Source organism: Gopherus flavomarginatus, chromosome 4 (assembly GCF_025201925.1).
Source record: "Gopherus flavomarginatus isolate rGopFla2 chromosome 4, rGopFla2.mat.asm, whole genome shotgun sequence".
NCBI classification, from domain to species: domain Eukaryota; kingdom Metazoa; phylum Chordata; order Testudines; family Testudinidae; genus Gopherus; species Gopherus flavomarginatus.
The window spans coordinates 200,182,980-200,199,631 of NC_066620.1; the positions used below are offsets into that span (position 1 = coordinate 200,182,980).

The 16,652-nt window shown below is 41.1% G+C and overlaps 1 protein-coding gene across 2 annotated transcripts in view; it reads left to right on the forward strand.

The window, feature by feature from the left end:
• Positions 1–16,652, forward strand: part of MFSD2B (MFSD2 lysolipid transporter B, sphingolipid) — a 59,527-nt gene that overhangs the window by 5,643 nt on the left and 37,232 nt on the right. The window contains exons 2-5 of one of the 2 annotated variants that reach the window (XM_050950793.1): positions 1,727–1,852; positions 4,480–4,604; positions 9,431–9,554; positions 13,720–13,798. In XM_050950793.1, coding sequence (XP_050806750.1) covers positions 1,727–1,852; positions 4,480–4,604; positions 9,431–9,554; positions 13,720–13,798 — 454 coding nt within the window. The remainder of the gene's footprint in view (positions 1–1,726; positions 1,853–4,479; positions 4,605–9,430; positions 9,555–13,719; positions 13,799–16,652) is intronic. The other variant, XM_050950794.1, reaches the window with a different exon arrangement.

Genomic DNA, 16,652 nt, shown 5'->3' on the forward strand with positions numbered 1-16,652 from the left:
TTATATAGAATGTTCAAAGGAGCAGGGCCAGATCTTGAAAGATTCTGTTGTCTATTAGTTCTTTATCAGTAAGTACACTATCACCTAGTAATCAAAAAACCTGATACATTAAAAATGCTTTCAGAAATAGGTAATACATATCAGAATAATAAAGCATTTTACTGGAGCCTCATCATTTTATTATCTTAATCTGACTGCAGTGGAAGCATGAGGTTATGTGCATTCAATCCAGATATTTGGCCACAACCAAGGCAGACCTAGGATTAGCATTGCTATTGGAAGGAACTTGAAAAGGATCAACAGTTTTTTAAAGAGGGATTGAATTTAACAGTTAGAATTCTCAGAAATAGTTTTAGTCAGGATCTTACTTTGTGGCCCCCATGGTGACTGGCACTCTATACTGAGATTAGCGTGTGGATATTTCCCACCTATGTTTTCAGCTAACACTAATACAGTAAATCAGAGCTTTTAGAATCATTTGCCAATAATGTGGCATTTTCCCCTATGAAAACACATTATCTTTCATCTGTTAGACCCATAACACTTTGTCTCTGAATTATTATTTTTCATAATAGGGTACAATAATTTATTCTGTTCCTTGATTTTTCTGCCAGTTACGTTCAGTCTGATAGGTATTTTTTGCTTAGCATGTTCCATCCATACATCTCAAGATGCTTCAACAAAGATGGACAGGTATCTCCAGGTAAAATTTTCAGAAGCACATAAGTGATTTAGGAGCATAACTCCTACTGAAAAGCAATGGGACTTAGTCTCTGAAGTCACTTAGATTCTTTTCAGAACTCTACCCATTCTGCCTATTTTTTTTAACTGATGGAGTAACTAAGGCATAGAGAAGTTAAGTGACTTGCCCGAGGTCACACTGGAATTCTGTGGCAGGATGAGGAATTGGCCCCAAACAGTGCTCACGGTATGGAGAAAACAGTTGGAGGGACCTTGAATGTCAAACAGCTTACTTTTTAATTTAAATAGTAGTGAGAAGCAAGGGGGTCACAAGACAGAAGTCAGGTAGCCCCTGGAAGAAGTAAGGGGGCTCAGAGTCCTGCAACCATCCTGTAATTCAAAAACTGGACCCAGACTTTCTGAGGCTGTGTGCAGAGCCTTAACTGAAAGACCATCCCTCTTCTCTGAAAATTGTCTTAGAATAATATGAGACTATTTATTGATTTTTGTGGTCTGAAAGAATAGATACATATATAAGCAAAAAAAATTGGTATCCAGTAATTACTTAACATTTTGCCATCTGAATAATTCATTCTTGGGCAGAGATAACTCCGATCCTCAGTAAGTCAGCCAAGACCCAGGAGCTGCCCTGTAGATAGTCTGAGTACTCTAGAAAGTCTGCCTTATTGCTTTTTATCATGTGTTCATGGACTCACTGCACTTGAATGGTCCATGCCCACTTGCGGCCTGTAAGAAGTGCGCTTTTCAGAATTAGCTTGCGGGAAGTCTGTGTACCTGGACTCCAGTTCTGGTAACTTGGAACAGGCACGAAAGCTGAATCACAGTGTTCAAGTGAGGAACCAGCCTGATTCTCAGTGGTGCTGAGCATTGAAGTCAGTGGGGTTTCTGGTTGTTCAGCATCTATGAAAATGCTGAACTTCAGACCACTTAAATAAGTGCCTGAATATGAGTTTAACCATAAACCTGTGAAATGTTTACTCTTAATGTTTTGCATTTTCTCTTGTCTGTTCTTGTTCTGTTTCAGCTCAGACAGGAAGATAGACTCTCCGTTTGCAGCAAATTATGCTATGCAATAGGAGGTGCTCCAAACCAAGTTGCAACAAGTGCCACTGCTTTTTTTCTACAGATCTACCTGTTAGATATAGCACATGTAAGTAATGTGCAAAGTTCTTTCTGGCTCCAACTTTGTTCAATTATGATGTCATCACCTACTTAATTTGCCTGAATCTAATATTAAGATAATTCAACTAATATACCTTTTAAACGATATTCTGTTGTTGGTTTTAATTGTTCAGCCCCTGTTGAAACTCTTTTGAGCTTAGTGACAAAACTTATTTAGTAATTATGCTTGATAAATGTAATAGTATGGAGATTGGATGGTAATGGTGCTTGATTAGCTGGTCCCTATTAGTTTAATTGTTTGTCAGTCCCATTAAATAAACATGAAGGAGCCATTTGCTCCACAGTTTCTCCAGCAAAGGTCTGAGCTCCACTTTTCCCCCCTCCTCTCAACTTTTTAGGGGTCAAATACCTAATTTTTCAGGGATTATGTGGAATTCTTCCCCACACAGAGGATTGAGCAATTCTCTTCCAAATCCTGGCTGTGCTGTTCCTGTGGGATTATGAAGCCCACTATACGAAATCTTTTATATTCAATCCGAGCCATTTCCCAATAAATTAACATTCAGAGTTAACCCTTCAATTTTACCGTTAGAATTGCATCCAGCTAATTTACCCTCATAACCTATCTAGGTATGTATATAACCCCACATCACCTAGAAACCTTGGACCAAATTCAGAATTGCTGTAAGGAGCTATGAATTGCACGTTCTTATAAGCAGGTGTGAATTTGGCCCTATTATATTTTAATATTTGTATCACTGCATTTAGGGCCCTGGTCATGCTAAGCACTGTGCAGACATGTATACAGAGATAGATCCCATGCTATAAAGTTTATAATCTCTCCAATTTTCCCTTCCTGCTCTATGAGCTAGTCCAAAATCTGTTTCCTTGCTATCCTTTTGTGTTATCTGAGCAATGCCAGTGCATGAACCTTCTCATCTGAAGCTGTCTGTGTGCCCCTCATCACCACAGTATCTGAGCACACGTATCTGTATCTCTTTGGCTCATTGACTATTTCATTTCTAATTTCAGTGGAAGTTTATACCTTTTATCCCTTATCCATGCCTCTTAAAGCCCTTCTCCTGCTGTTATCTAGTGGAGCTGGATGGAAAATAGTAAATATTTTTGGTGGAAACATTTCAGAAGAAATGAATTTTTTTTTGAAGTTAGGGGGAACATTTTTCAGTTTTTCCAAAGGGGGAAAACCCAAATATTTGCATCAATTTGTTCAAGAATAAAGACCATTTTTTGTTGTTGGAAAAAAGTTTGGATGGAAAATTTTTAACCAACTCTTATTTAATATTAAACTTTTCAATCACTATGATTTAACTCTAACATAGCTTGGGATAAATTTTGTATCATATATGCACTCCAAATGTGTGCAGTGTCTGCTTTTAACAAATCATGCTGTATATCCTTGACGTTTCAAATCTTATCCTCACTTTGTCTGTCTTTGCTCTTCTCTTCCTATTGAAACACTGAAGAGCAGAAGATTTCGTAAGCAGTCTCGTTATGCAATTCCAGTCTCAAAAAAGGTTTTGTTTTTTAAGGCAATGTGACTTGAGCAAAGCCGATGATATGCATGTTGAAATGACTCTCTAGTCACTTAGCTTGGTGGCAAGGCAATGCCCGGGTAACTACAGCAGATCCCACTTTACGTGCCCTCTGCTCTCTTCCACCCCCCATGACTCTGTTGTTTATATGTGAATTCTTGCACTCGGTACAGATATATGCAGGGATGACTACATCTCACATAATTAATCATAATCTGAAAAATACACACTGGCTTGGTAAATTTCTTTTTTTCCATTTTATTTTTTATGTGGGAAAACTTTAAAATGTGCTTCATTTGACCAATGTGCTCTCTTATGTTGCTCTTTGGCATATACTCGATTTAAAGGTAACAGTTTACATTATTCACTTGTGACCCTAACTGCAACTATTATTAAGAAACAAACAAACTAGATGTGTTCCAAGTCATCCAAATTAATCTTACTCGGGTTTAGTTGGAAAAAAAGTTGCCTACAGAAATGTTGTACAGAAAATACAGAATAAGCATTCAGAAGAAACAGTATTATTTGGGAATATTAACTCTAGTAGTCACAGTTCAGTTTTTTGTAGAAATAAGCCCATCATGCCAAAACTACTTTCACAATTAGCACCAGTTGGCACTCTTATAGGTAATCTCAGTAGAGAGACTAAAGGACCAAATGTGCATGGGAAATGAACTATGCGCTTGTCTGCTCCAGCTCAGGAGCAGAAATTCAGAAATGGGGTCTCGTGGGAGAAGCTTACCTTGCCTCCACTTCCGCTGTACCTGGTTTTATGACTAAACCACAGACTTCGGTCTCCAGTGTTGTCTGGCTGACACCTCTTCCCAGCATTAAATTCACCTATGATCTTTCTCTCCTGGCCTTTCCTCCGTGTCATACATTCTCTCTTGCATAGTGCCTGTATCTCAGTGTCTAGTTTGTTGTCTCCCAAGATGCATTGATGGTGGAGGGCTATTCATGTTTTTTAATAGTAGTTGATGTGTGTTGTAAGTGAGCTATCACTACACTTTACATAAAACAGTGAGATTCTTTCTGGAAAGTTACTTTATGTTGTTTCATTGAATGATGGATCTTGTTTAGAGCACTGTGTCTATACTTTCAGATTACTCCATTTCATGCCTCTTTGGTGCTGTTCATTGGCAAAGCCTGGGGTGCAGTTACTGATCCTGTTGCTGGCTTTTTTATTAGCAAAAGTAAATGGACAAAAATTGGCCGGCTTATGCCTTGGTAAGCAGAAAATATTTTGTTCTGTTTCTTGGTTTTTTTCCCCCTCTTTCCTTTAATCCTAGAATGGCTTTATTGAATTAAACCGTGTGTGTGTGTGTGTGTGTGTGTGTGTGTGTGTGTGTGTGTGTGTGTGTGTGTGTGTGTGTGTGTGTGTGTGTGTGTGTGTGTGTGTGCACTTTTGCCTTTCTCAAATGAGACTGATTTTAGTATGGATAGAATGAATATGTAAAAAACCCAACTCGTGTCTGCTTCCTGTTTTTAGCTGCACATCCATAAAATTACAACAAGAGGCTTTCTTGGAAGCTCCCTGAAGAAACCACTCAATTGTTTAGAGAAGGGCCGAAATCCAAAATTCTGTTGAATTTGGGTGGGAGAGGATCTGAACCTCCAGATCTGACCAAACCCCTTTGTCGTTTTGATTCTGAATTGGATTCTGCATCAAAAGGGGCTTATTTTCTACTTCTGGTTCAGATGCATCCAAACTGTTGGAAGACTAGCCGTTTGTTAGATACTTGTTTGAGCCCTCACTCTGGCATTGCGCCCATCTCAGTGGATTTCCACTCCTTGCATGCAGGCTTGGCTGGAGATCACCAGCTCTAACATGGTAGGCCTATGGACCCAACAGGGTATGTCTCAGGCCACCTTGCTGAGCTGCTTGCACTGCCCTAATGGTCAGTTCCGTTCTCATCACGGGCAGTGCAGGATCTTCCCCTGTAAGCATTCATCCCAGCTCAACACAAGCCCGTCCCACCTGCTGTTTCCCCACACCTCTCAGTACTCTTCCTTTATATCTTCACTATCAGCCCAGCTAAATAAAACATTTAATTGGAGGGTGAAAATAGTCATGATTTTTAACAAGGAACCAACTGCTGGAAGAGTTTGGAGCTGCCAGCATTGTTGTGGTTCACAGAACTTCATTCCCCCTTTTCATACTCTCACCTCAAGCAGCTAATTATGGTGTAGCAGCAGCTCCAGCATGCTTAGGGGCTCCGGTCCTGCTTGCATTACTCTCCTCTGGAACACACTAAACTCCTTAGACAGCTCTTGCCCTCTTTTGACCTTCACTAAATCTATACGTAAGAATGAAAAGAAAGTATCACGTACACTTTTCATGTGATATAAGGAGTTGGGAGGTATATTTCTATAGTATTGAACAGAAATATAAATATTACCAGTGGGGGAAGGAGGGTGAAAGGTGGGAGTGTAAACTGGAAAAGAATGATGCATGTTAGAGGACCCAAACTCTCCCATGATGTGTTGTGGATTCTTTTTTCCTTTTAAAAACAAAAAGAAACAGAATGGCTTATGGACTCTGGAGTCTTTTGCCTTTGTCACTGATATCAGTCTCCTAGATTCAAAGAAGCTACTGTCAGAGTATTTGAGTTAGTGACTAGAGCTGTGCAAATAATTGATTCTCTTTCCTCCCTTCCCCCTCTATTTTTGGCCAATGGGAAAATTAAAAACAAATAAACAAAAAAGAAATCCAAGTTGACCCAAAAGAAAAAAATTTAATTTTTAGTGAACTGAAAAAGTTTCGGGTTGAATAAAACATTTAGTTTAGCAGGAATGGTTTCCCTAGCCTCTGTTTGCCAGAAGCTGGGAATGAGCAACAGGGCATGGATCCCTTGATGATCACCTGTTCTGTTCATTCCCTCTGGGGCACCTGGCACTGGCCACTGTCGGAAGACCAGATACTGGGCTAGATGGACCTTTGGTCTGACCCAGTAGGGCCATTCTTATGTTCTTATGTTTGAAGGAATTATTTTTTACCTTTTTAAAATAAAGTTGAAGTAAAATTTCAAATGAAAAATTGTTTTGAATTGAAAAATCAAAATACTTTGTTCATTCACAAGCACTAAACTCACTGTATGAAAAAAATTAAGCTAGAAGAAGATCATGATGAGGTAGGGTGCATTTTATAATAACCCAGTGGTATTATTCGTTTTCGGAATCATTTCTCAGTTCTGTTACATCCTATAAATACTGTCTGTTTAGGACAAAGAATAGTGTTAGAATGACTCTCAGCCTAGCATCACATAGACTTATCAGCCCCTTGCATTAAACTCCCTACTGTACAACTTGCACTCAACTTCACTTATCTAATCAGGCCTTTAAAATACGCTTGTCAAACAGCCGTTGTTTTTCTGGAGGAATTTTTTTTAAATGTTATATTATCACGGAAAATTCTTTAACTCTATAGTATACAGCACTGCCCATTGACACCAACTGAAGACCTGGTTTTGTATTTCTAATTAGCTTAAAACACCTTTTCTTGAGGTTTAATTTGCTTAATATTTGTAGAGTGAAATTATTACAGCCAGTTAAGTTTTTAAAGTGAACTAGGTAATTACGCAACTTCACTCCTTGCCCCATCTGACAAGTATATTTAATAAAGGAGTAGTAGTTTTTTATTTAAACCGGTAACAAGCCATAAAAATGTTGGTAGTCTCCTTTGTAGGTAGTGTGATGTTTTAAAGGAATGAGCAAGTGCTGTGATAAAGGATACTAACACAAAATGTTACAAATTAGTTTCCTTGCAGGAGGAACCACAAGGAACCTTTAAAAAGAACCACAAGGAACCTTTAAAAAGAACAGGAATACTTGTGGCACCTTAGAGACTAACAAAAATTTATTTGAGCATAAGCTTTTGTGGACTACAGCCCACTTCATCGGGTGCATAGAATGGAACATGTAAGAAGAGTGTGTGTGTGTGTGTGTGTGTGTGTGTGTGTGTGTGTGTGTACACACACACACACATATACACACACTCTTCTTACATGTTCCATTCTATGCACACACACACACACATATACAGCCCACTTCATCGGGTGCATAGAATGGAACATGTAAGAAGAGTGTGTGTGTGTATACACACACACACACACAGAGTACGAGTTTTTTCATGAAGTTGATCTATTTCCACTGCATACGGCTAAATGCAGTGCCTGCATAGTGACAGGTTTCAGAAATGATGAAGTGAGCTGTAGCCCATGAACGTTTATGCTCAAATAAATTTGTTATTCTCTAAGATGCCACAAGTACTCCTGTTCTTTTTATGGATACAGACTAACACGGCTGCTTCTCTGAAACCTGTCACAGATAGTCTTGTGATTCAGCAAGACATTGAATCACATGCCTGACTTTAAGCATGAATATTGAAGTGAATGGGGAAGGGGAAAAACAAGACAGACAGTTATTTTTGTGAACTAGCACAAAAGTTTGCTGTAAGAACCATTTTGGGGACAGGGAGGATGACTTTCCCCAATCTAATTGACTTGGGATGCTTCCATCACATCCTCATTTACAGCTTCAAGAGCTGACCCAGCATGAGCAGACTGAGCTGTGACCTAGAAACCAGGAAAGGCAGAGAGTACCAGAACCTGGCTACTTTCCTTGCTACTCTACACATTCAGCTCCCAGTGTTGCCTTTCATCCCATAGAGCAGAGTGGAAGAGCCATTGTTTTGCTGAACTGTTTACCTACATTATTCTTTTGTAGTCCACTTTTTCAATACACCATTGCAAAATAATCAGCTGACCCCTAACATCAATAGGAGAAAACAGTGAGAATAGGCCTGTTGTGAAGGGATTAATCTGTTTTCTCTTTTGTTTGAATTTTTATTCTGATCTTGATCATCTAATTACTTTGTTTAGTGTCTGCTTTGCCTGAATACTGGAGAACACTGCGGCTGCAGGTCATGCTGTGGGGAATGAATTGCACTTGATACAATGAAATCTGAAAGTAGTGGTGTTTGTCTGACAGCCTTATATAAACTTGGCATATTGTTGCCTAGTGGCTCTACTTGAATTCAAGTTTCCATGATATTTTTTTAAAACCATCCTTACTCACTAGGGGGTTGATCCTGCCGCTGTTGGAGTCATTGGGAGTTTTGCCACTGACTTAAAAGGGAGCAGGCTTGGCCCTACAATCTTATTTCACAGGGATAGAGGAACATAGGTCCTAGGCAGTTCTACAATGTGAGGCATGGCCGTCCCACACCTATCACACTGAAATGTCAAGTCAGCAGTGAAAAGGCTAAACTGAGAGGAGAGTTGGAGGTGCCAACGGGGAGGAAAAAGACCCTTGATAATAAAGAGGCTTGTATTGGCAAGTGGTGAAGCATGTTATAACGTGTGACTGTGTGGCTTGGTTCTCACTGGTGCTTTTCAGTAAAGGTCTCGGGGGGTCTGGTGGGACTAAGTATTGACCTCATCAGGGCCGCTCAGAGGATTCAGGGGGCCTGGGGCAAAGCGGTGCTTGTACTCACCTGGCAGCAGTCCAGGTCTTCAGTGGCATTTTGGTGGCAGGGGGCCCTTCAGTTGCTCCGCGTCTTCGGCAGCACTGAAGGGCCACCCGGCCACCGAAGTGCCGCCGAAGATCCGGACTGCCGCTGGGCCAGGGCTCACGGGGCCCCTGTGGGGCCTAGGGCAAATTGCCCCACTTGCCCCCCCTCTGGCTGGCTCTGGACCTCGTGGTTATACCATAATAGCAGATGCAGGGTTTTTTTTCCTGTTAATTGTAAATGCATCATTAATTATAACTAACCTTTGCTCTTTTCCTTTAACTAACTATATTATTTAACTCGGGGGTGTATTTTGGGGGAGTATGATTTAATATTGTTATGTATTGAATTGTGCTGATTATGCATTAATGGACTGAATAGTATTATATATAAACTGTGTCAAATAGTGCATCTAAAGCATTTTGAAAGACTGCATAAAATTAAGTTATTGCTTAAGTAGGTGCTGGGAAAATTAATTTCTTTTTTTGTCAGCCCACCAAGATGCTTTCTAATAAAGGTGATATGAACATGTCCTTCATTGTAGGATGTTGGGGTGTACGCCCTTCACGATTGTATCCTATTTCTTCATGTGGTACTTGCCTCCTTTTGTAGCGGGAAGAGTTGTGTGGTACCTGACTTTCTATTGTCTTTTCCAAGCATTGACCACAGTAAGTAGCTCTAGATTTACAACATTCTCAGCAATAAAATGCTTTCATTTTCTCGCTTTGCTTTATGTGCCTTCTAATTTAGTGGGTTGGGGGTTTTTGCACCCAGTTTGCACAATGACTTTCAGTGAGACTTAGAGTTCTAAGTGCCGAAACTACTTTTAAAAATGGGATTTAGGTATCTAAATCACTTATTGCTTTTGGAAGGCAATGGAGAATCAGACCCTCACTTGTGAAATAGTTACTAATAGTCATTCTTGGATATCCCTGGATGGGGAGGCTTGACTTCTCCACATTGATTTTAACATGAAGGGGCCTTACACCAGGCTAGCAGCAGTATGTAATTTATGTGTCATCTTTCATTTCAGTAGATTCCAAAGCACTTTTCTGACAGACTGCATACCAGGGGTAATCAATAAGTGGACCGCAGGCCAAATCCGGACCACCAGACGCTTTTGAACAGACCCCAAAATCATCTTCTTTAGTTATTGTTATCATTATCGTCAGGGCTTAAATTCAGCTGGAGCTGTATATTTCAACCCCCTAGAGTTTTTAAAGCATGTTGGGGTTGTGTGGGGGCTCCAGAAAATACTCTGTGAGAATTTAAACCCTGATTATCCTTATTTTTTTTTTTTATTATTTTCTCTGGAGTCTGGACCTTTACTATACCTTGACCAAGAAATTTGTACCTTGACAAAAAATAATTGCCCCTGCATGCACATATGGGGTTCACTTCACCCATCACTGAATTGCAGCCACTATTAAGGTGAAATATGGTATCTGTTTAGCAGCACAGAGCAACACTATGAAGCAGTTTAGGACAGGAAGTGAAGAATCATATACAACTCAGGGGAAGTCAGGTAGGCCCAATGTCGTTTTCCAGTCTGATTTTTGCCAGACTTAACGGCTCTCCTCTTATAATAAGTGCTGTCGGATCTGTTACGGACGCTTCGGTTTACATCTCATACAAAACATTGTAGCTTTGAAAGTTCATGCACCGGACAGCCTGCTGGCATGCTTCTGATTCAGAGATAGTCTACACAGCAAGTTCCTACACTGCAAGCCAGGGTGTGAATCTACAGAGCACCGCATGGATGCTGCTGCAGCCCAGTGAAAGTCCTGGAGTAGTACAGACATAGTTAAGCCACGCTCCAGGATTTTCACTGTGCTATAGCAGCGCCAGATGGGACATTACTGTATGGTAGGCTCGTGCGCTGTAGAGTCACACCCTGGCTTTCAGCACAGTAACTTGTGTAGACAAGCTCTCAGAGGAACTCCACCTGTGGCAGCATCAGTACCACTTTCCACAGCATGTGGGGCTTTCCTAGAGCAGAGTCTGTGATAAGCCGAGTCCAGGTGATGTGCAGAACAAGACGCAGGTTGTGAGAGGACACGTGCACAGGAGAGGGCATGTGTGTATGTGAATCTCTATTACAAAGTAATCTGCAGATTTAAAAAGCTGGAAAAGCACTGAGAGCTCTCTGTCCAAATATCAACCTGGCCTGACCTTGCTTAACTGATTGAATCTCATCTACATCACAGTTTAAAGTAGTGTGGCTGCAGGCCACCAAAATACTTGAACTCCTGAGTGACTTTGACTCTTGTCATTCATGCAGATCACTTGAAGTTTAAGGGTCTGCTATTTTTCAGTTTTTGTTTGGAATATTAGCTCAATTCCTTTGTTATTTTCTATGATGATAGATTGTCATTAAAAAACCCACAGTGAGTTTAAATGAGGAAGAATTTTTTTCGCTGTCTTTTGAAGGAAAAGATCTGCTCAGCCCTTATAAAATACTATTTGTAATTTCAGCTTTAAAGCCTGTTTGTACTGAACGTAAGGCATCAGGGCTAGTCAGAAAGAAGGTTTTAGTTACAGCTTAGTAAGAAAACATCATTTGCCACATGTAACAGAGGCGAGTATGCACTTTGTGTGAATAGGGTAGCATGTGTCCTTCCCAGATACGTTCTCTCATATTTTATCGCATAAATCGGGTCGGCAACCTTTCAGCAGTGGTGTGCCGAGTCTTCCTTTAGTCACTCTAATTTAAGGTTTTGCGTGCCGGTAATACATTTTAACATTTTTAGAAGGTCTATTTCTATACATCTATATTATATAGCTAAACTATTGTTGTATATAAAGTAAACAAGGTTTTCAAATGTTTAAGAAGCTTCATTTAAAATTAAATTAAAATGCTGATCTTACGCTGCCAGCCTGCTCAGCTCGCTGCCAGCCTGGGGTTCTGTTCACTTAGACCAGCAGCGGGATGAGTGGGGCCTGCAGCCGGGACCCCAGACTGGTGTGTGTGGGGGGGGTTCAGGGGTCAGGGCAGAGGGCTGTGGGGGTGCAGGGCAGAAGGCTGAGTGTGGGGGGGGTCAGGGCGGAGGGCTGGGGTGCTCTCTGCCTCTCTACAGCATGGATGTTGCCATTCTTCCCCCTCCCCCTCGCTAGGTCCATCAGCTGATCGGCGCAGGGAAGGAGAGGGGGAGGGGCAGGAAAGCACCACGCTGGGGGAAGAAGCAGGGGAGGGGGCAAGCTTCTGCTTCCTGCCTCCGCAGGGGACAGCGGTGGGCTGGGGGCCGGGACCACGGCAGCGTGCCACTCAAAATCGGCTTGCGTGCTGTGTTTGGCACGCGTGCAGTAGGTTGCCAGTCCCTGACATAACGGGACAAAGGCTAGTCCTGTTGATTTAAAGCACAAAATTGGGAGTCAAGAGGTCTGGTTTCTCTTTCCAGCTTTGCCAAAGACCAGCTCTGTGAATTGGGCAACTGGTTTAATCTCTGTGCCTGTTTTCCCTTTAATAAAATAGGAATATCATTACTTAATTATTTTATAAAGAGGGCAGTGGTGTGTATTTATTTACATAGCTCTGGAAGCTTATTAGATGCTTCTGATAAATATATAGGCAAGGTCACTGTCTCGAAGGGTTACCATCTAAATAGGCAACAGAGAATAGGATGGCTAGGGACAAGAGTAAATGCTAGAGCTGGAATATTTAGCATACGTGTTGTTTCAAAATGTTAGAAGTGATTTTTGTTTTAGTTTAAAACTTCGAGGTGAGAATTTACACTATATCTTTACTGCCAAAATGGTATGTGTTTTACAGCAAGATAACTAACTCCCTCCTGTTAGGAAATGCTAGTGGTAACAAAACTCTGTAGCGTTTACCACAGTGTAGCTGCACAAGGCCAGCCATGAGCATAGGCGCCAGCTCCGTGGGTGCTCTGGGGCTGGAGCACCAGTGGGGAAAATTTGGGGGACGCTCTGCACCCACCGGCAGCTCCCCGCCCTGCCCCCTGGACCCAAGCTCACCTCTGCCTCCGCTCTGCCTCCTCCCCTGGGGGTGCCGCCGAGTCCTGCTTCTCCCCCCTCCCTCCCAATGCTTGTGCTGCGAAACAGCTGTTTAGCGTGGCAAGTGGTGGGAGGGAGGGGGAAGAGGAGGAACATGGTGCGCTTGGGGAAGAGGAAGGGTTGGGGCGGGGATCTGGGGAGGGGTCCAATAGGGGCAGTGAGGGGGCAGAGTCGGGTCTGGGGTGGGGACAAGGGCGAGCACCACCGGTGCCAAGGAACGTTGGTACCTGTGGCCATGAGTGGTGTGGTTATAGTGCTGACCTAACCTAGCTACATCACAGAAAAAACTACAGAGCCTTTTGGCCACTAGGATTTTACTTTGGGATAACTAACACACAGTAATTATCTTGCTGTAAAAGAAACAAAAGACTTTCTTGGCTGTCAAGACATAGCCTTAGGCAGTGTCTTCACTAGGAAAAAAGGTGCGTTCTTTGTGTTCACTAGGATTTTATCTCATGTTAGTTAAGAACAAGGCTTTTTTCCTAATGAAGACAATCCCTAAGGGTTTTTGGCATCCTGAAAGGAGAGTGGTTTTTAAGGAGGAAGTTGAAGGAGCACAAAGTGGAGGCATGTATACTGGATACATTATTTATTATTTATGTGACCGTAGCACCTTGGAGCCCTAGTCATGGACCAGGACCCAGTTGTGCTAGATGTTGGATAAACACAGAACAAAAAGACAGTCTCTGCTCCAGAGAGCTTATCATCTGAGTAAGGGAGCAAATTCCTGTGCCCAATTACACATTGTTCCAGGCTATCAGAGGAACTGAGTATGCTACCTTGTAATGCTTTCCTATGTGGTATTCTATCTTTATGTAGTTATTCCAAGTACCGTATTCTGCTCTCACCATGTTTCTCAGCCCAGACCAGAAGGAGAGAGATTCAGCAACAGCATACCGTGAGTTTGACATGGGCTTCTTGTTTTAAATTGGGTGTCTGAGTTGGTTAAAATCCCTTTTATTGAAAGAAGTCTCCTGACATTTGTGTGGCCTAATATTGGGTTTCTAGACAAAGAATTACTAGGCTCTGATGGAAAAATGGGTCATCATAGGTTTGTTTTTTTTAATGTGCCTTGTAAATATTTCCATCTTCCTGCATGTTTTACAACTGTTAGCCTATTGGATTAGCCACAGACTTTCCTCTCAGGACATAAATTAGCCACAAGAAACTACTCTTATCTACAGTGTTTTCTGGATTTATTAAGCCAGTTGTTGCTATATGAGTAATGGTTGCTAATTATAGGTGATCTGCAGAGGGGAAAAATTGGTGTTGACTATTTTTATAATGACATTTAAATAAGGCGTGAAAGTCTCTTTTTTTTTTTTTTTTTTTTGCCTTCTTTGGATATTTTACAGTAGAAACATAGGTCTTGTCTAATCTGTTTTTCATAGACGACTTTGTGGGTGACAGGACAGGTGCTAAACTTGACATCATAGAACCAAGAACATTAAATGTGACCAGTAAGGAAAGTGACTGTCTAAAAATTACCTATCTTGTTTTGGTTACACTCATTCAACTGTAACACCCATCAAATAGTTCAGAAGAAAGACCTCTGTTAAAACAGTCAGTTGATCATAGAATCATATAAATGTAGATCTGGAAGGGAACTTGAGATGTCATGTAGTCCAGCCCCTTGCTGAGGCAGGACCAAGTATAGACCTCTTGTCTTCCAAAAAGTTCTCCAGGAAAACCATACAAGACTTGCTGTTCCTTTTGTTTTAAAACTAAAGGAAAAGAAGTCTTAAAACTCTCTTTCAAGCATTCTTTATACATCATAAAGAGCAAATAAGGGCACAGTTAATTTTTCCTCCTCTTTACATCAGCTTTAAAGTTGTCATTCCCCCTCCCCCACCCCCAGGTCTCTCCCCTTATATGTGAGTATAACAGTCCATTCCTAGGTATCCTGGCCAAGAGCAGTGAAAGTGAAGAGAAAGCCTCCTATTTTCCCTGGGCCAAATTACTCAAGCTCTAGATGAAAAACTATGTCTTGACTTGGCCTTCAATATTCCCTTAGTGCACTTCGAATTAAGCACAGATTTTTTGGGGGCGAGGGATTGCTTTTTTATTTTATTTTATTTTATTTTATTTTATTTTTTCCCTGATTGTGCTTGTTTTCTTACTGGCAAGAGGCTTTCTTCCTCCATTTGTCAATCTAATCCTCAACATGCTGGCTAGACTAAATGTAAAACAAAGCTGTGTAAACAGAATGATATGGCCAAGATTTTGAACAGACACAAATCCTAAATTTCAGAGTTATGGTGCCCACAGCATCCATAACTCTTCCCTGAGGTGCGGTACATATGTGATATTACATATTATCTAATATTTCAACAGGAAGCATGGTCTGGTAATTAAAGCACAGGATTGGGAATTGGGAGATCAGAATTCTGTTCATATAGACAAACTGTGGGAGAAAAGGGAATAAACTTTGGGAAAGTCACTTAAACAGTATGCCTTAATTCCCATCTCAAATTTAGCATAATACTTACCTTGCAGGGATGATATGACACCTGTACATTAATATCTTTGAACTTCTGAAAGGCAGCATGTATAGCCAATGTTCTCTGATTGTTTATGATTGGGTTTTATATGTCCAGTTGTGCAGTGCAGCCAAGTTGTGGCAGTGGCATGAATAATAACTTTGAATTTCCTGACTTGTGTGTGTGGGTTTTTTTAAATATTTCTTTGGCACTGAGATTTCTTGTAGTGCTGACGTTGATAAGGGAAATGATCTCTTTTTACAAGGTCTTCTCAGAAACATTCCACTCTTGCTTCTCTGCCTGATCCAAAGATCACTGTTTTTGTTTGTAGCCTCTAGAACATCAGCTAAAGGAATCTATTAAAGAAAAAAATGCAATGTAATATATGACAGTGTGTTTTTTAATAACATTGAGGCTATGGCTACACTACAGCTTAAATTGACATAAATTATGTCTCTCAGGCATGTGAATTAGCCACCCCCTTGAGCGACATAATTTATGCCATTTTAAGCGCTGGTGTGGATAGTGCTGTCAGCTTCCCTTGCCATGGCTACTGCTGCTCGCTCCTGGGGGCTGGAGTAATTAAGCTGACAGGAGAGCTCTCTATTGTAGCCATAGCCTGAGAAACAGAGGTACCACTGCCCTCTATTGGGAGAAGAAGAACTCCTTAATCATGTCAGTTCTATACTGCTGCCCACTATTTGAATGCATGACAAAGGTAGATGCTTTCAAAGTTATTTTAAGGTAAACTCTACTTAAATTTAAGAAGTAGAACCTGCCTTCAAACAGCTTTGAAAGCACTATTTTCTTGGCTAAGCTAGAAATTAACCATTAAAATGTAATAGACTGTAGCTCACAACAACTTTGAAATATGCCATCTTTTCAGCCCAACACTGCTTAGAAAAGTAAATGCATTTGCCGGTGAATTTCTATTGCATCTTATGATGCTTTCTTCTTATCATATGCAAGCATTAGGTACAACACGCCTTCACCATCCACTATAGAGGTTACAAATGAAGAGGTGGCATTATGATACAATGCTGTGACTCATCTCATAACAGATGACAGAACAGAGAGTAATGGTCTCAAGTTGCAGTGGGGGAGGTTTAGGTTGGATATTAGGAAAAACTTTTTCACTAGGAGGGTGGTGAAGCACTGGAATGGGTTACCTAGGGAGGTGGTGCAATCTCCTTCCTTAGAGGTTTTTAAGGTCAGGCTTGACAAAGCCCTGGCTAGGATGATTTAGTTGGAGATTGGTCCTGCTTTGAGCAA